At 46.3% G+C, this 20486-nt stretch overlaps 1 protein-coding gene across 1 annotated transcript in view; it reads left to right on the top strand.

Moving 5' to 3' along the window:
• Window positions 1-20486, top strand: part of CNN1 (calponin 1) — an 87262-nt gene that overhangs the window by 42629 nt on the left and 24147 nt on the right. The window contains exon 2 of the mRNA XM_068274282.1: window positions 17469-17590. Coding sequence (XP_068130383.1) covers window positions 17469-17590 — 122 coding nt within the window. The remainder of the gene's footprint in view (window positions 1-17468; window positions 17591-20486) is intronic.

Consider the following 20486-nt stretch of genomic DNA (forward strand, 5'->3'; position numbering starts at 1 on the left):
ACAGAATGCTATATAGTGTGGCTGAGCGAGCGGTGTACCACTATTCCCAGCAGACACAGAACAGTGAACAGAATGCTATATAGTGTGGCTGAGCGAGCGGTGTACCACTATTCCCAGCAGACACAGAACAGTAAACAGAATGCTATATAGTGTGGCTGAGCGAGCGGTGTACCACTATTCCAAGCAGACACAGAACAGTGAACAGAATGCTATATAGTGTGGCTGAGCGAGCGGTGTACCACTATTCCCAGCAGACACAGAGTGGCAGTAAACAGAATGCTATATAGTGTGGCTGAGCGAGGTACACAGAGTGGCAGTAAACAGAATGCTATATAGTGTGGCTGAGCGAGCGGTGTACCACTATTCCCAGCAGACACAGAACAGTGAACAGAATGCTATATAGTGTGGCTGAGCGAGCGGTGTACCACTATTCCCAGCAGACACAGAACAGTGAACAGAATGCTATATAGTGTGGATGAGCGAGCGGTGTACCACTATTCCCAGCAGACACAGAACAGTAAACAGAATGCTATATAGTGTGGCTGAGCGAGCGGTGTACCACTATTCCCAGCAGACACAGAACAGTGAACAGAATGCTATATAGTGTGGCTGAGCGAGCGGTGTACCACTATTCCCAGCAGACACAGAACAGTGAACAGAATGCTATATAGTGTGGCTGAGCGAGCGGTGTACTACTGTTCCCAGCAGACACAGAACAGTACACAGAATGCTATATAGTGTGGCTGAACGAGCGGTGTACTACTGTTCCCAGCAGACACAGAACAGTACACAGAATGCTATATAGTGTGGCTGAACGAGCGGTGTACCACTATTCCAAGCAGACACAGAACAGTGAACAGAATGCTATATAGTGTGGCTGAGCGAGCGGTGTACCACTATTCCCAGCAGACACAGAGTGGCAGTAAACAGAATGCTATATAGTGTGGCTGAGCGAGGTACACAGAGTGGCAGTAAACAGAATGCTATATAGTGTGGCTGTGCAAGCGGTGTACTACTATTCCCAGCAGACACAGAGTGGCAGTAAACAGAATGCTATATAGTGTGGCTGAGCGAGGTACACAGAGTGGCAGTAAACAGAATGCTGAGCGAGCGGTGTACTACTATTCCCAGCAGCGACACACAATGACTGGGGGGGACCCTGGCTAGCGTGGCTGGAGCGCGAACTACCCTGCCTGCCTACCCAAAGCTAAACCCACAGACAAATGGCGGAGATATGACGTGGTTCGGGTATTTATTTACCCGAACCACGTGACAGTTCGGCCAATCAGAGCGCGTTCGGGTCCGAACCACGTGACCCGTTCGGCCAATCACAGCGCTAGCCGAACGTTCGGGGAACGTTCGGCCATGCGCTCTTAGTTCGGCCATATGGCCGAACGGTTTGGCCGAGCACCGTCAGGTGTTCGGCCGAACTCGAACATCACCCGAACAGGGTGATGTTCTGCAGAACCCGAACAGTGGCGAACACTGTTCGCCCAACACTACTCCAGACCAGCACGATCTGCGACCTGCAAAGTCGTAGAACTTTGCAGGTCTATTACTCTGTAATAAATCACCCGGCTGCCGCAGGGATGCAGCGATTTAACTGGGGCATTCATTTTTTTGCCAGATTATATACCAAAAACAAGAAAAAAAGACACTTCAGAGTTTCTTTAAATTGATATATTTCTAATGTTAAAATGTTACTATGAAGGAAAATGAACCAGGATAGAAAGGACAGCAGAACTGGAGAGAGCTCAGGACACTGCAAGTTTCAGGATAGCTGAGTTGTGTTGATTTTGTACAGCAGAATGTGCTATTTGGACTGGATTGCAGATTACTATACATGGTGACGATCTTTTTTTGGAATCGACTGAACTCGGCTGCTCGTCTCATTCATCTTTCTTCTCGTTCTTCCTCTGCTGCTCCTCTCTGTCAAGCTCTTCATTGGCTTCCAATTAACCAGAGGATCCAGTTCAAACTTTTAACCCTAACCTACAAAACCCACAATCTCTCTCCCCTGTACATCTCCTTACTAGTTTCCAGATACCAACCCAGACCCAGACCTTCTTTTGTCTTTCTCTAGAATCACTTTCTCGCAATCACGCATGCAGGATTTCTCACGTACTTCACTTCTCCTCTGGTACGTCCTTCGAAAACACATTTGTCACTCTCAAACCTTTCATATCTTTAAACATTCCCTCAAAACTCACTTTTTCCGACAAACATACGCTCTACCTTAGGCCATTCCCCCTTTGCCCTAAGGCCAAGTTGTACTCCTACTAGATCACCTAAAACACACTGCCTCTAGATATGAATATTGTATATTACCCTACCTCTTGTTTCCCCCCTTTAGATTGTAAGCTTCCAAGGGCAGGGTTCTCTCACCCTTTTGTGTCTTGGAAATCATTATACATTTTATTCATCAAGTTACTTTTGTCACTGTCATTAACAATTCTGTATTTTGTATCGATTCTTTATTTTGTATATTGGGGTATATCATTGTCTGTATTATGTACCCCATGTTTGTTTCTTTCTTTGTACAGCCCCATAGAATATGTTAGCACTTTATAAATCAATAATAGTAATTTAATCCGGCAGTGGTTTCTGGATCTGGGCTCAGCCTGTAACTTATGATCCCCCGATTGCTGCTGCTGCTATCAATTAGCAATGAACCATTAGGCACTAGTATAAAAGTACGGGATGCTTTTGTTTTGACACTTGGAAAGGGATTGTCTCCCCCCCCCCCCCCCCCCCCTGTGTACACCACACATTATCACTGCTCTCCCCATAGCCTTATAAACTCTTTTTGTCTAGTGGTTTTATTTTACAACTCCACATCAGAAATCTGTGTTTTAGGCAATCTTATCCTTATTTGGCTAAAATAAAAAGTTTAAGACAATTATTACAGGAACATTAAATATGTGCTAATTTGCATAGATCTTTTTAAGTCTGTTATGGCTATTTCAAACCCATTTCTACACACAGATCGCAAAGTACCATCTAAAAGCTCGGTAAGCAGTGTGCCCAGATGTTACCGTTTGAAAAAGTGCTTTCTGCTGCTTAAAACCCTGTCTTGAAATTTTGATCACATAACCAGACACAAAAAAACTGTGTAGTTCAACAAAAATAAATTTATTGGTACACTCCAGGGTTTTGTTTACAACGCGTTTCGCAGGTCTATACCCTCTTCATCAGGCAGTAGAGGCAGGAGTACACAGCACAATGTCAGGATCACACCTGGCACCTTTGAGTTATCTCCTAGGTAATATTCCCAAACTTGTTGTCAATAAAATGCTTTTTAAACCACCAGTGTGAAGAAACGTGGAAGAGCCACCGCTATAAGTCAGCGGGAGGCGGCTCTTTCCGCGCATGGCATGGCGGAACGCGGAAAAAACGCCGCGTCTGACCCGGCGGTTAGCGCGCATGGGCCTGTTGCGAACAGTCTGATCCTGCGCGGGGAGGCCGCCGCCGGTGCTGATGGCGGTGCGACCAACCCCGAGCACAGGTCAGCGAGCACATTGCAAGACAGTACTGGTGTGGCTGGGACTGATAGTCCACCAAGGTTCAGAATGACGCGCGTGCGCGCAGAGAGGCAGAACTTATATGGCAGTCAGAAGAGAGTCAGCTGACCAAGCCGGTCAGCTGACAACCCTGCTTCGTTTCATTGGTCCAGCACTTAAGCAGGGGCTGGAGAGTGTTTTAGTATATATACTGCTGGCTGTTCAGTTGCTGGTTGTCTGGCGTTGCGATCACTATGTGGTAGCACTCAGACCTGAGTCAGATCCTAAAGTGTGCCGGGACCAGCTGGAGCTGTTATCCTACACTTAGCTAGATTCTGTTCATAGTCTAAAGTACTAGTTTGATTGTGATTATCTGTTATGACCTTTTGCTTGCCTGACTATTCTTCTGAACTCTGATCTTGTACCTTGCTATTCTGATACTCTGTTGCCAAACCCCGGCTCGCCCTAAGACTCAGTTTCTGCCTCCTGATTCTGTACCTCGATATTTCTGGTACCCTGTTGCCGAACCCTGCTTGTTTATTAGACCCCGCATCTGCCTTCTGAATCTGTACTGTATCTGTCTGTGTGGTTACGACCTGGTTTGTCCGACCTCGAGAACCGACCTTACTGTTAGAGGTGGTTCCCAGTCCTGGTAGTGACACTCCCTCCTGAGTGTCACTCTCGGTTTGTCCTCCCTACTCTCAGCCTGACTCCTCCCCCTGGGAGAGTTCAGGTCTTTGGAAGGAATTTGTGCAGTACTCTTTACTGCTCTGAGGCCTTGTCCTCTAAGTATTACGGTTGCACCAAACACTCCTACTCTACTCAGGTGTCCAGAGGTTAGCTTATATATCTGATTATCGGTGATACTGCAGATCATCAATAATCTGGTATATATCTGTATTCCCAGTGATACTGCAGATCACCGGTAATCAGATCCTCTCTGTGTTACACCGATCGTTACAACCAGCAAGCAAATACAATAATTTTGATAGCACTTTTTCATCTACCTTTTGGTACTTTTTCAATTGCAATGTTCTGAAATGTTATTCTAAATCGAAGATGAAAAATCATCTCCTAGTAGAAAAAGATAATTGCATATGGGCCCTGGTGTCTACATTGCATTATTTCTACTGTTCAGACAGCAGGGGGCTGGCACAGTCTGAGATGACTGCAGTCTATAGCACAGACATTCTGTCTTGCTGGAAAATTGGCAGGGTCTGGGCCTCTGACCATGGGTTTTACAAGTAATTTATTTGAGATCAGCTTGCTGTTTTTAAATGCAGATTTGTTGGTGCGCACACAGTCTTTTTTTTTTTAACAAAGATTTTTATTTGGGATCAATGTCAGTTACAAATCATGTAAAAACTCTCATACACATTAGAAAGTTGTATACGTAACATATGAATAATGCAAATATGTTGTCGATATACTAGTCCTCTACAGTCTACACAGTATTTATATATTTAACCACTTCCCCCCCCAGGGGTTTTTTACCCTAATGGACCAGAGCAATTTTCACCTGTCAGCACTCATCTCTTTTATTCCCCAGTAACTTTATTATCACTTATCACAACAAAATGATCTATATATTGGTTTTTTTCGCCACCAATAAGGTTTTCTTTGGGTGGTACATTTTGTAAAGAATTATTTTATTCTAAATGCATTTTAATGGGAATAATATGAAAACATGGAAAAAAAATCATTATTCTCAGTTTTCAGCCATTATAGTTTTAAAATAAAACATGCTACCATAATTAAAACCCACATATTGTATTTGCCCATTTGTCCTGGCTATTACAACATTTAAATTATGCCCCTATCACAATGTATGGCAACAATATTTTATTTGGAAATATAGGTGTAATTTTTCAGGGGGTTTTTTTGTGTGTGTTTGGTCCATAATTACAAGCCATAATTGCTAACTATGTAGTAAAATAACAGTAATATACCCTCAAGACATACATAAAAAAGTCAACTATTTATGGATTTTTTTTCAAGCGTGGGGGGGCGCTTTGTAAGTGGAAGGGATTAATTATATTATTTTTTAATTATAAGTGTGTGTGTCCTCCGGTACATACAGTGTGCTGTGCTGGACTTAGCAGTGCTCTGCTGTGCCTCCCCCCCTCCTCTGGTACATACAGTGTGCTGTGCTGGGCTTAGCAGTGCTCTGCTGCGCCTCCCCCCCTCCTCCGGTACATACAGTGTGCTGTGCTGGGATTAGCATTGCTCTGCTGTGCCTCTCCCCCACCTCCGGTACACACAGTGTGCTGTGCTTAGCAGTGCTCTGCTGTGCCTCCCCCCCCTCCTCCGGTACAGACAGTGTGCTGTGCTTAGCAGTGCACTGCTGTGCCCCCCCCCCTCCTCCGGTACACACAGTGTGCTGTGCTTAGCAGTGCTCTGCTGTGCCCCCCCCCCTCCTCCGGTACAGACAGTGTGCTGTGCTGTGCTTAGCAGTGCTTTGCTGTGCCTCCCCCCCCCCTCCTCCGGTACATACAGTGTGCTGTGCTGGGCTTAGCAGTGCTCTGCTGTGCCTCCCCCCCTCCTCCAGTACATACAGTGTGCTGTGCTGTGCTTAGCAGTGCTCTGCTGTGCCTCCCCCCCTCCTCCGGTACATACAGTGTGCTGTGCTGGGCTTAGCAGTGCTCTGCAGTGCCTCCCCCCCCCTCCTCCAGTACATACAGTGTGCTGTGCTGGGCTTAGCAGTGCTCTACTGTGTCTCTTATCCCTCCACTCTGCTAATGAATGAGTAACAGCAATAAATAGGAGTCTCTCTCCCAGCGTGGGACTGTTGGCAGCGCTCAGAAACCACAACAAAATACTTAAATAGGAATCGCAGTCAAAATAACATAATGAATAAAAGTTTTGTTTTTTTTTAGTTTTTTTTTACAATATTCATTTATAAATTATTTAGTCATTGTTTGCACATTGTAAAATCTTTTTTCTCACTGATTTACATTCTGAAATTTATCACTGGTGGTGACATCATTAGACTTGTCAGGTGATCTCTGCATAGAAAAAATCTTGGGGGCGGGGTCTGCATAATAAATAGCCCAAGTGTAGCCACTATAACCCCGTCCTAAGATGATGAGGCCATCATGACTCCCCCCACCCATAACAAGTGTGTCCACAACAATGAAGGAGGGGAGGGGCTTTATCAGGAGAAGAGGGTGTATGTTATCCCTTTAGGCGCTCTGAACTTACTCTCTACAGTATAAAGACAGTGCTTTGTATTTGATCTGAGGAGGCGGAATGTGTTCTGCAAAACGCGTTATCATTGATAGTGTCTGATGAATAATAAACCTTTTGTTTGAAATTGGCTTTGGCCCTTCCTTTGAGGGAAGCCATTTTTATTATTTATATTTTTTTGCTATTTTTAGTCACATAATATAGATATACCATTCATCCACCACCACCTATTTTTGGGGCACCTTCTCCCTCCCAGTTGTTATATTAGGAGAAGTTGTGAATAGTGGTCCCCCTAGAGGCCTGGGCCCCCCTGCGGCTGCAGAGACAGCTCCCCTAGTGGCTTTATTATAACACTGTTCCCTCGTCTTCTATAATGTTCATTTATTTTAGCATTAGCTCCTGCTACATCTACGTAGGGATTCAGGTGTATAGCTTACTTTTATCTGTGCAGAAGCTCCTTGTTGGCTGATGCCAAATAAATCCCTTGTAAAATACCTTCAGGACAGTTTTATACCTGGCCTGATTCCTATAACCCTGTGACAGAGTGTGCCGACAGGCTCATATGCATAGCACCGCCCCTGCACTCGCTTTGCCGCCCATCCCCCCTCACCCAGTGACGTACTTCTTGCTGGACAGGAAGTACGTTACTGGGATTACCGGCTTCCCCGTCATATTTGTGTCATTCCGCGCACGCGCAATGCACCGCCGCAAACAAATTAAAATTTTCGGGTTGCCCACTGACATCCATTCATTCCACCGCCGCATCGCCATGGTAGCCGCACGGTAACCAGCTGTTGATTTTGCAGCAGGGTGGAGGTGAATCGGAAGCTTCCGGTGCAAAGCGACACGGTTAGTGTGCAAGGCCGCAGACACTTTCATTACTGTTGCATTCCTTCGTATGCAGAAAGGGTAAGGCAAAGCAAAAATACTGAATAAGTGTGAAAGATGCCTCAAAAGGAGTGTAGAGAGAAGTCACTTCCTGCGCAAAGATTGTCTGCGCTATAAGCTGCAGTCTTCTGTGAGATTCAGCTTGTGCCTTCCCCCTTGCAGTCTGACCAGTGGGGATGATGCAATGTAAACAACATGTCCAGCCACACCCATAGAGCTTTATAATCACTCCACTCTGTAGCATCTGGTCACATGATCAAAAGTTCCAGAGAACTGCAGAAACTGCATTTAATCTAAAATGGTAAAATTTGAGGGCTCTGATTACTGAGCCATTTGATGACATTTGTTGAGTGTGTAGCCTGGAGATGGGCTTTAAACAGTCAGCTAGAAGACTGCAGAGAACGGCGGTACAGATTATGCCACCCCCTCGCGGCAGCACTGCTGTGTGGTCCTGCTTGTCTGGCATGCACTGAATGTTGGCAGGTTGGTCTCCTGCATAGCTGTGTGTTTGTTTCACACTTATACTGTATTTAACTGGGTCATTGTTCTTTATTTAAACCTTACAGATGCCAGAATGATGCCCACTTAGGGTAGGAATTTGCCTCCAACCACCCACACATAACTCCCCTCTCCACATCCTCTTGGCATGGCATCTGCATTCATTCTCGTCACCACTGACTATTACTGCGTAATGTATCCCGTAGCTAGAGTCATGTGACCTCACTTCTCACACAGGCGTGCACCAAGAGAGTCACATGTTCTGCAAGTCACATGACATTGGCTCTGGTTCAGCCATATCCACTTTAGGTCCCATATTGGGTATTATATAGCAAGGCAGGAAAAAAAGTGTGCATTACACGGCTGTAGCGGCGTTTAGACAGTAATTTGGGCGCTGTCAAATGATGGCACCCAAATTACTATAAAAACAGCGGAATCTGGCCGCCAGCAATAGTTGGTAGTTAAATTTCAACTTTTCACCAGCAGCCTGGAGGAGGAATAGTAATTAACGCTGCCAAGACTTTTTCAGTAGCAGGGTGAGCAGTTTATCGGCTTTGCCCTGCGCCCAAATTTCTCCGTGCCATAATTACATGTATACATTATGTAGTGCTAGCTGGTGTGGCACACGCTACTCTGTGCAGGGCAGGAGCGTGGCCTATCATGTTGGGGCGGACAAACACACACTCATACAGAAATTATTATTGTAGATTTTTCATATTAGTTTTGTTAACGTATTATACTTTACATTGGCTAAAAATGTATTCATTTTCATTACGAACATAGGGAATAATACAAATAAATGTTTCATTTTTCATTGAACACCGCCCTCTGCTGGTTTGACTGGTAGTTTAGTGAGCAGAAGGCAGTGTCTCTATACTATGCCAGTAAAAAAAAAAGTGATTCTATAGACCTTTCTGGCTAGTGTGAAGTAATTTTAGGGAGCCACTCGCTGTACTAATTTCCTTGCTGACAGGCTATAGCATCCTTACCAACTTTATTCAGGCACCATGCTAAATAGGTGCTATTACATGAGTCCTGAGTGGGGTTGCTAAGGGACACTGCATTCCAGTTATAGTTACTGTATACTACCAATTGATTAGGAGGGTCTGTATGGCCACCATATTTTTATCAATTACCCTGGGTCAATCCTGACATGAAGGAAGCTGAATTCCCTTTGCAGAATTGATCAGTGAGTAAACAGTCAGCAAGGTATTACATCAGACCTGAACTATTGCACAGGACTGAAGAAATACATAGAGAAATACACCCTGTATGTATTCAGAGAGTTTAGCCTGTTTAATTCCCTAGCGTGTCTAATCAAAAGACAAAGACAAACACTTATATAGCGCTTTTCGCCTGGTGGACTCAAAGCACCAGAGCTGCAGCCACTAGGACGCGCTCTATAGGCAGTGGCAGTGTTAGGGAGACTTGCCTAAGGTCTCCTGCTGAATAGGTGCTGGCTTACTGAACAGGCAGAGCCGAGATTCGAACCCTGGTCTCCTATGTCAGAGGCAGAGCCCTTAACCATTACACTATCCAGCCACTCCTTAATCACTAGTTGTAATCTGATCACTCCCCTGTGGCACATGACTGCCTATGGCAGAGATGGCAGATAAGGCCATTTGAAAGCACAGTAGGTTAACAATATGTCTGCTTTCATGAATCAGGAAGTAGACACACTGCAGACTGATTTTAAGATTTGTATCAGGTGTAACAAAAAAATGTTTTTTTGATTGAGGGCTCATTTCTACTATTGCAAATTCGCATGCAAATTCGCATAGCAATACAAGTGAATGGGACGGTTTCCACTTGTCAGGATTCATTTGCGTTTTTCTGTGCAGAAAAAATTCGCATGGCAGAGCCATCAGAATTTGCATACCGCTATGCGAATCGCATACAATGTATTTAATAGGAAATTCGCATGAGGTTTGGGTATATGAATTTTCATGCGAATTCGCATAGAAACAATGCAAAAGCACACCAGCACTGCCATGGTTAAATTTGCATACATCGTCATCCATGCGAATTTGCATGAAAATTTGCATAGACCCACATGCGAAATTTGCATCCGCATGCAAATTTTTACCGCGGCAATTCGCACCGCACAAGTGGAAATGCAGCCTAAAGGTGTTGTTGTGTATCTTTTAGAGCAGAAAGGACGTGCTGAGTTCAGGTCCACTCTAAAGGCTCATACACACATCAGACCATAGTTTTTGGAAAATGAAAGATCACAGACCAATTTTACCCCCTTCATGTAGTATGAGAGCCATACCTTCACAGTCTTTTCTATGGAGCTGAACTCCCCATTAGAAAAAAATCTTTGCAAGATGCTGCACACACAGATGCTGTACAGACACAAAAGATCAGTATCTGCAAAAGATCTGTTCCTGCCAAAGATCCGTTCCTGCAAATTGCATTCATAGTCTATGAGATCTGCAGATCATCATACACACCTTGTTTAACAGACATTCATCTGCAGATCAAGCAATCATCCACAGATCTGAAAATCCATCCTGGTGGATCTGATCTGCAGGTGAATGTCTGTTAAATCATGTGTGTATGATGATCTGCAGATCTCATAGACTATCATTGCAATTTGCAGGAATGGATTTTTGGCAGGAACAGATCTTTTGCAGCTACAGATCTTTTGAGTGTGTGCAGCATCTGTGTGTGCAGCATCTTGCAAAGATTTTTTTTCTGATGGGGAGTTCAGCTCCATAGAAAAGACTGTGAAGGTATGGCTCTCATACCACATGGAAGGGGGTAAAATTGGTCTGTGATCTTTCATTTTCCAAAGACTATAGTCTGATGTGTGTATGCACCTTAAAGAGGAACTGTAACGACAAAACGGCCCCTGGGGGGTACTCACCTCGGGTGGGGGAAGCCTCAGGATCCTAATGAGGCTTCCCACGCCGTCCTGCGTCCCTCGGGGGTCTCGCTGTAGCCCTCCGTACAGCGGTGACGCAATATTTACCTCCTGGCTCCTGCGCAGGCGCTCTGATGGCTGTCGGCGCAGAAGTAGGCGGAAATACCCGATCGCCGTCGGGTCTGCTCTACTGCGCAGGTGCAAGTTTCCGGCGCCTGCGCAGTAGAGCGGACCCGACGGAGATCGGGTATTTCCGTCTATTTCCGTGCCGAAAGTTGCCACAGCGCCCCCGCTGGAGCCAGCAAAGGTAAATATTGAACTGACAGTCGGCACAGTCGCCGGTTGTTCGGAGGGCTGCGGCGAGACCCCCGTGGGACAGAGGACGGCGTGGGAAGCCTCATTAGGATCCCGAGGCTTCCCCCACCCGAGGTGAGTACCCCCCAGGGGATGTTTTTCATGTTACAGAGTCTCTTTAAGGACCCGTTCACACTGCACGCGTTTCCAGCCGCGTTTTGGAAACGCGTGCAGGAGGCCGACACGCACGACATCAGACAGTGCATAGAGTGCACTGTCTGATGTTCACACTGCATGCGTTCCGGACCTGTGTGGTCCGGGAACGCATGCTGCACGCAGATTTTGCAAAAACGCGCGGCTGTCCCATTCACTTTTCAGTGATGGGATCAGCCACGCAACGCACACAAATGCGGATGGTGTGCGTTCGTACGCGTTGCGTTCCGCACGCGTTCCACACGCATGGCCATCCGCATTTGTGATCTGAACGGGCCCTAAGAGTCCATTGTAACTCTGCAGACAGGGAGTCAAGTGCCGGCCATCTTGAAGCAGCCTGTGTCAGTGAGTTATAGAATCCCCATGATAACATGGCAGCCGTCCTCCATGTGCAAGCAACTGTGGGCCACAAAGAATTTCGAGGTTCCTGTCCTGGGCATGGTGTCTACAGGTGCCTTATGGGAAGTACAGCCTTGAGTACACTATATTACATGGAAAGTGTTTTCAGTATGAAGGTTAAAGAGGGTTTTATCTTAGTGATCACCACACAAGTATAAACAGTTTTCAGAATTAGTGTAATGTATTTGTCAAAGATCAGAACAGCGACACTCAGACCAGGGATTTGAGAATATTATCAAACATGTGAGGAGATCTCTATGTAACCCCAATTGGGTATAACTGGCCCTCCCATTTACTCCTACACACATACAAGGACTGTTGCCTAGCAGGAAGACTCGGACTTGGATGACAGCTCAGGGCCAGGTCTGTACAGACGCATCACCAGCCTGCAGGCTAGTGGCGTGTTCTGTTGCTATGAAGGGGAAAGGGGGTCGATGGCACAGCACACAAGGTGGCAGGCAGGGTGACAAGGGTGTAACCACAGGGGAGTGGCCCCTGCAACCGCAGGGGGGCCCAGAACTGTAACGGGGCCCCGATTTCTACTTCACTCCCTCAGACAAGAGTCCATCCTGCAGATCAGGTTATGATGTCCATACTTGTTTTATGACCCTTGCAAGATGCCCCCCTCCCAGGCCTTGAGCGGGGTTAGGCAAGGGAAAGGGTATGAACATTGTGGGGGTCCTATAAAAATTTTGCTGGGGTAGGCAATGGGCATGATTTGTAGTTAAGCCCCTGGGGGTGAGCAGGGGAACCTGCACTCAGCCAAGATGATCCAACAGGCAGGTCACTCACTATGGCAACGAAGGGGACTGGGGACCGCTATACATGTGTTAGATTCTTGTCAGAGGCGGTAATAACCGACCGCCTCACCTGAGAGCCGTCTAGCGTGTGTTCAAGGCTTTAGAAAGACACAGGCATTAGCTGGTACCCTGGCAGTAATTACAGACTTCCTGTGTGCCCAGGAAGTATACTCCCATGGCTTCAATTTGCGCCCATAGTTACTTATGGCAAAGGCCAGTGTTTAACGCCATTAGTGGCAGGATGAGCTATGGCCAACTGGGGGTAATCTAGGAATTATTATTATTTGTACAGCTCTGACATGCTCTCCAACACTTTATAGAATATAAGACCTTGTCACTTACTGTTCCTCACAGGAGCTCACAATCTAATCCCTACTATAGTCTAATGTCCACTGTAGTCTAGGGACAATTTAGGGGAATACGGTCATGGGCTCAACTTTGCCAACTCAACAGTACTTTTGTTGATTATAATGTATATTGCAATTACATTGTATACATAACATCACAGAGTACGACATTTTGGGGTGTCACCTCTTCCTCAGATGCGTTACTGCTGAAGAAGCATACCTCAATACACACATGCAATATACAATATCATTGTAATATACATTATAATAAACAAAAGTATTCCTGACACAGTTGATCATATTCTTTACATTGGATGCATTTCTGAAGGCGTGTGGCAGTCAACCTTTTGGCATGGCGAGCTCCTGTCTATATGCCCTAATGCTGGGTACACACGATTTAATTTCCCACCCTATGGAAGGGTAATCTGACAGGAAGTTGTATTGCGTGTACATGTCCAAACTGCTCTCAATCAATAACAGAATCGATTTTACCATGGCAACTTTAGAAAATCGATCCCGTTGTCAAACGGAAGCAGATCAGACATGTCAGAAATAATTGTCCGATTCCCGTCAATCAGACAGGAAATTGCATTGTGTGTATTTAACAGAGACCTAATCCTTGAAAGAGGTCTTATCTGTTGGATATAGCAAACCTCAGGCTGTAGTCAATTCAGTCCTGACCATGCACCTGTATGAATATACTGTACAATGTATGACCAATTCTGATATAGAAAACTTATGGTGTAGTAAATTACTTGATCAGGTCCCGTGAAGCTCACTATAAGGTTATTCTACCGTATAAGGAACTAAAGCATATCTCACTCCAAACCAGAGGATAAGACATGTAATCCAAGCGACACACTGGGGGAAAGTGTTTTGGCAGCGCACAGAAATCGGCAACATTACAAGGACTGCTTTAACAAATAATCTTCAAATAGGGAGGATATGTAACGTTAGTCATTCATGAGACAATCTTTCCAGCAGATTTGATAATGCTGACCCACAGAAACCACAACAATTTTAAGATATCATAGTAGGATTTAACTCTTGAGCATCTAACAATATTAGTTTTGGGTTAGAGTGGCTCAGCGTGCGACTTCACTGAGAAAGTGCATTTGTGATTGCTGAAACCTGCTGTACATACAAGCTATTAATACAAGGAGATGTTGTGTTAGTTTATACTCCACAGCACTTGACATGAGAACTGTAGTGTTAGTTTACATAACACTTATATTTGTCTGCCATGTGTTTGTACTTACGAAAATCAGTCATCTTTTTTGCAGTTAAGGTAAATGGCCACTGGGTGGTAGCATTGATCCCCAAAGTATTTTATCTACACTGAGTGCAGTTTCAGCTATTAAAATGCTGTCAGGGCCCATTCACATTTGATGATCGCAAAACGCTAGCGATTTTGCTAGCGTTTTGCTCTGGCGTTTTTTGGCGATTAACGCCCCCCAAAAAATCACCATTCACACCTGGCGATTTTTTAGCAATCGCATTTTGCGCTTCTATATCCCTAAACCGTGATCGCCGGGAAATCGCCTGAAAATGGCTACGCGTTTGCATTTAGCGTTTTTGGGCGATTTGCGGTGATTAGCGCATAATGAGAACGAGCCCATAGACTTTTTTTACCCCAGCGCTTTCAAAAGCACTAGCGTTTGAGCGTTTTGCCGAAATTGCCGGCAAAACGCTCAAGTGTGAATGGGCCCTTAACCAGCTGAGCGGTCTGGACGAGCTCAGCTCGTCCAACACCGCCAGAGGCTGCAGCTCAGGCCCTGCTGGGCCGATTTGCACCAAATAAAAAGCAGCACACGCAGCCGGCACTTTGCCAGCCGCGTGTGCTGCCTGATCGCCGCTGCAGCGCGGCGATCCGCCGCGTGCAGCGGCGAAAGAGGGTCCCCCCAGCCGCCCGAGCCCAGCGTAGCCGGAACAAACAGTTCCGGCCAGCGCTAAGGGCTGGATCGGAGGCGGCTGACGTCAAGACGTCGGCTGACGTCAATGACGTCACTCCGCTCGTCGCCATGGCGACGAGGGAAGCGAAACACGGAGGGCCGCTCATTGCGGCCTTCCGTGTTATCTCTTGCCGCCGGAGGCGATCGGAAGATCGCCTCCGGAGCGCCCTCTAGTGGGCTTTCATGCAGCCAACTTTCAGTTGGCTGCATGAAATAGTTTTTTTTTTATCTAAAAAAAACCCTCCCGCAGCCACCCTGGTGATTTAATCAGAACGCCAGGGTGGTTAAAGTAAATGCAGTGACATAGCAATAGGGGATGCATACAGAGGTAGTGACAGCACCAGGGCCCCAGGACCAGAGGGGTCCAGTAGGGGACCGCTTAGCTCTTTATTGGTGCTAAGCTGGTAATGATCACCTCCATATGTGCTCTGATTAGCTGTAACCATTAACAGACTTTTCTCCTTCCCAGCCTTCACCTCTCTGACACTGTTGATGTCCTCAGAAGGTTTTGGTGCTCCATATCAACTGTTATCTATAGAGGCCCAGAGCTTCTAAGCTACACTACTGAGTAATGATAGATACCTACCAATGGAGGGAGAAGGCTCTGGATAGAGCCTTCCCTGTACTCTCTTGTTCCCCTCGTCCAATGCCGTCACCCCTGTGTACATTTGCTGCCTCAGGAGGCTTCGTAAGTACTTGTGCATAGGCATAGCAGTAGCCTCTGCAACCCCTGCAATTGCAGGGGGGCCAACGCTTTAGGGGCCCCTCCTTCTCCCATCTGCAGGCAGAGCAGCACAGGGAGCGTTATATTTACCTGCTTCCAGCCCTGCAGATCTCCATGCATCACAGCAGCAGCACTCTGCATTCAATGAGCTCCTGATCACATGACTTGCATCAATCATGTGATAGAGAGCTGGCGAATGGAAGCAGAGAGTGTACTGTGATGCATGGAGGAGAACGCAGCACTGGAAGCAGGTGACATTACACGCGCTACTCTGCATGGTGGGAGGGGGTGACGGGGATGGCTGTTTACCTGCTGCCTGCCTGGTGCCTTGGGGAGGGGGGAGGGGCCATGGACTTAAGGGGCCCCATGCAATCTTTTTTTGCAGGGGAGCCCCATACATTGTAGTTACACTCGTGCACAGCAAAACCGTTCTATTGTACTTAAAGTTAATTTTGTTATGTTGCGGGTTGTTAAAGTGAAAATTCACTTTTGCTCTGAAATAAGCCATCCCTTCAGTTCAGGACTACATATTGTCAGGTTGATTGGCACATAGTATTTCCAAACACATGACTTGCATTAATGAATTCAAAGAGTCAGCTAGTCCTCACTGATCGCAACAGTCTGTCAAGTCTGGTAGGTTCAGAGCAAATAACGATGGTTCCTGCTGTAAGCAGTTAAAGTGAACCTAAACTGAGAGGGATATGGATGTTTCCTTTTAAACAATACCAGTTGCCCGGCAGTCCTGCTGATCTCTTTAGCTGCAGTAGTGGCTGAATCACACACCTGAAACAAGCATGCAGCTAATCCAGCCTGACTTCAGTCAGAGCACCTGATCTGCATGCTTGTTCAGGGGCTGTGGTAAAAAGTATTAGAGACACAGGATCAGCAGGAGAGTCAGGCAAAAGGTATTCTTTTAAAAGGAAAAATTCATATCCTTCTCAGTTTAGGTTCCCTTTAATGACTAATGGAGGAAGAGGAAATACCTGTTCTGTAAACTAGCACAGCACAGGGTACGGATTACAGACTAGAAAAGTAACGCACCTTATGCTGAAAGACAGATTTGGAAATGTAAATATTGGAGCAAATTTAAATTGAAAGGTAACTTTTATGGGCAGCACGGTGGTGTAGTGGTTAGCACTCTCGCCTTGCAGCGCTAGGTCCCCGATCTGAATCCCAGCCAGGGCACTATCTACACAGAGTTTATATGTTCTCCCTGTGTCTGTGTGGGTTTCCTCTGGGCACTCCGGTTTACTCCCACATCACAAAAACATACATATAAGTTAATTGGCTTCCCCCTAAATTGGTCCTAGACTACGATACATACACTACACGATGCATAGACATATGACTAAGGTAGGGATTTGAATGTGAACCCCTCTGAGGGACAATTAGTGACAGTTAGTTGCATGACAATATACTCTGTACAGCGCCGCAGAAGATGTCGGTGCTATATAAATACTAAATAATAATAACAATAAATAAATCTCAAAAACATTTGCGTAGCTCTGATCCATGTTTAGATAGAGCTGATTTTAAGAGAGAGTTGAACTTTACTTGATTCCAGCAATCTGTTTATCTGGGTATCCTCCTGACTCATCCCAATGGCATGAGTTGTACAGCTGGCTAGGGAGAAAGTTTTAGGAGCAATAAAACGTTTGCAAGGAAGCTTCTGAAGTAGAAAAAAAAAATGTTTAAAAGGTATAAATAACTCAGGTTATTAAAGTTTAGCGCCAAAGCCAATGAAACATCACAGCGTTCTGCCAGCCGAGCCATACTTACATCTCCTCTTGTCTTCTTTCAGTTGGCTGCAAAGTACGACCCACAGAAGGAGGCTGAGCTGAGGGAATGGATAGAGAGGACCACCGGCAAGAACATCGGAAACAAGTTCATGGAGTCTCTGAAGGATGGAGTCATCCTCTGCGAGTGAGTGCCACACTTTGCTAGACTTCTTGTAAAATCGGGCCCATGGGATTCCCTCATTTCCGTTCCATCTTCATTGTTACTCATGCATTTTCCCCCTCGTCATCTTCTTCTCAAAAACGTATCTCACATCCAGCCCTCCCTTACACACGTTCTAAAATGCTGGGCCACACTCTAATCGCACCGTACCTCAGTTATTGGATTCTCCGCCTCTGTGGCCTATCAACTAACAGTTTAGCATTGATTCAGTCCACTCCACTGCCTGACTCATTATCTCTCTTCTCACTCCTCAACTGTTGCCCCTCTTTGCCAAGTTCTTCACTGGCTTCCAGGGATGGATTTCTGGAAAGGCCACAAAGGTCCAGGCCTTGGGCGGAAGCAGCCCAAGGGAGAATTTGAACATAAAAGAGGAGTTGCTACATAGGAAAGAGGAGGCTGAAAATGAGAGCAACACATGGGAAAAGGGAAACGGGTGCCCAAGGGAGCTGTACATGAAGAGAAGACCTACTGATACACATGGAAGAGGGGGCTGCACATGGCATGGGAGGGGCGCTGCTGAACAAGAAAGAGAAGCCACAACATACGTGGCCTAGGGGCACAAAAAGTAAAACATCGTTCTTGCTGACTTCCAATTTTCCCATGATCCAGTTCAAACTCCTAAGGGACCATTCACATTGGGGCAAAAAACACTCCAATCCAGTGGGTGGTAAGCGGATGTTTAACCACTTAAGGACGGCGCTAATTGAAATCAGCGCCCTGTTTTGATGCTGATCTGGCTGGCAGGGTGTAGATTTCAATATACCGACACTGCTCGTTCTCGTTGCTCCTGACGATTCCGCAGCTGTCTGCACGTCGCAGCTCACTTGCTCTGCCGTCTCTATGAGAGTAGAGCCCTGTGAGCCGGTCAGGAGACGATTTCATTGGCTCCTGGCCCTGTCTTTCAATGTAAGCAACTCCCATTGGCTTACATTGATAGGCAGGGTCAGGAGCCAATGAAAGCGGCTCCTGATCGGCTCACAGGAACTCTGGCGTCATAGAATGGGTGGCTGAGGTTCCCGGCGTGCAGCGTGGATGGCGGTTGCGGCGGGTATGTGCGGCGATTTGTCGGTATTCGTCGTTCCGCTATGAGACCGCTGGTACTTAAGTGGTTAAACAAATCCTATGTAAAGCATAGGATCTGTTTACTCTTGCTAATTTTAATGGAGCGGGAGAGGGAGTGGAACGCACGTTCCCAACCAGCACAATTTTTATGGAGTCGGCATATGTTGCGGATGCTCATGGCATCGGACAGTGTCCTTTCCCACTAGACTGTTTTCCCCCTCCATTACTGATCTACTTACCTGTCTCCATTCGTGTCCCCAACACGCACGCTGATCTGTGCTGGACTTGGAGATAAGTGGAGCTATCAGAGTCCTGGCAGAATAATAGGGCTATCATTGATTTACAAAAGACCAATGGGAATCCTCCATAGCACCAGGGAGGATTTTCATTGGTTCAATGAGCAGTGGACCAATGAGAATCCTCACTGTTGCTAGGTAGGATTCCCCTTGATCTAGCCAATGGTAGCCCTATGTTTCTGCCAGGGCCCTGAGCCTATCGGCCCTTGTCCCAAAGTCCAGCGGCAGCAGCAACTTGCATAGAGGACCTGAATAGCAATGGCAGCAGCAGCGGGTCGGATGCACATCGGTGAATAAACTCACCAGACACTGCAACGGGGCCCGGCGTGCATCCGGCCTGTAGAGTGAACAAAGCCTAACTCAAGCCTACAAAGCTCTTCACTGCCTTCTCCATTCATCTCCTCACTATTCTCCAGGTCCCACTCCAGCCTCTCCTCACAGCCTTCATCTCACATTCACCAATACTGGACTTCTCACAAGAATCTCCTCCTTTCTTTAACACTTTGGTCACTTTCCAGGTATCCTTAAAGGATACCTTAGCGCTTATTATTCTTCAAAAGGAGGCCTATGTACGTCCGCTTGAGCGCCTTGCGACCGCACTTACGTCATATGGGGACCTGGGGAGCGCAGTCGCAAGGTACGCCAGCGGACATACTGCACATGCACAGCATAGTATGTCCAGGTCGGAGGTCAACCGTTAGGAAGTGAAGAACTTGGACAATTACAGGAGAACTAAGGGAGACGTCGGGGCATGGGAGGTGCGGTAAGCATCCGCACAACTCCTCCCACACACATTAGGTGTCCTTTTTGAAAAATAATTTACGCTAAGGTATCCTTTAAATGCTCCCTTAAAACTCGCTCTTTCAGTTAAACCTATAATCTAAACTTACCGAATATAGTCAAATACTGTATATATCAAGACTTTTGGGCCAAGCCTCCTATGAAATCTTGGCTTGTATGGGGGTCAGTGCAGAGGGCGCACAGCATCCATACCTCCTCTCCTTCCCAGTGGATTTGCAGCCACTGGTGACCCCCATTGCACAGTGCAGAGTATCTATCCCACTGTGCAGCCACTCAATCCATCTACTTAATATGCAAAGTGTATGTAGCAGAGCGTTCAAGAGAGAGGTTGCTATAGCTACTGCATTGACAGTCACTGGGCTCCTCTCTCTTCAGCCACTATTGATGTCTGCATGCCGTCCATCTCCTCAATGACTTACGGGACTCACTGAGCAGCCAAAGTGTCTAGCCTCCCTCTGCTCCTGATTTACATTGCCGATAAAGAAGCTTAATATTGGCAACAGGACCAGATCAATGGCTTCCCAGACTTAACCAACTTTAGGCTAGGTTTACACTAGACCTAAAAACAGACCATTTTCCAGAGAGGAGACGAGTGGATAAATGGACAGGTCAACGAATTTTGTTTTTCAACATATCCATATACTCCGTTGCAAAGTCTCATGTTGTACAACCAGGGACGTTTCTGGCCATTTTGGCGCCAA

This window comes from Hyperolius riggenbachi, chromosome 3 (genome assembly GCF_040937935.1).
Source record: "Hyperolius riggenbachi isolate aHypRig1 chromosome 3, aHypRig1.pri, whole genome shotgun sequence".
Lineage (NCBI taxonomy): Eukaryota > Metazoa > Chordata > Amphibia > Anura > Hyperoliidae > Hyperolius > Hyperolius riggenbachi.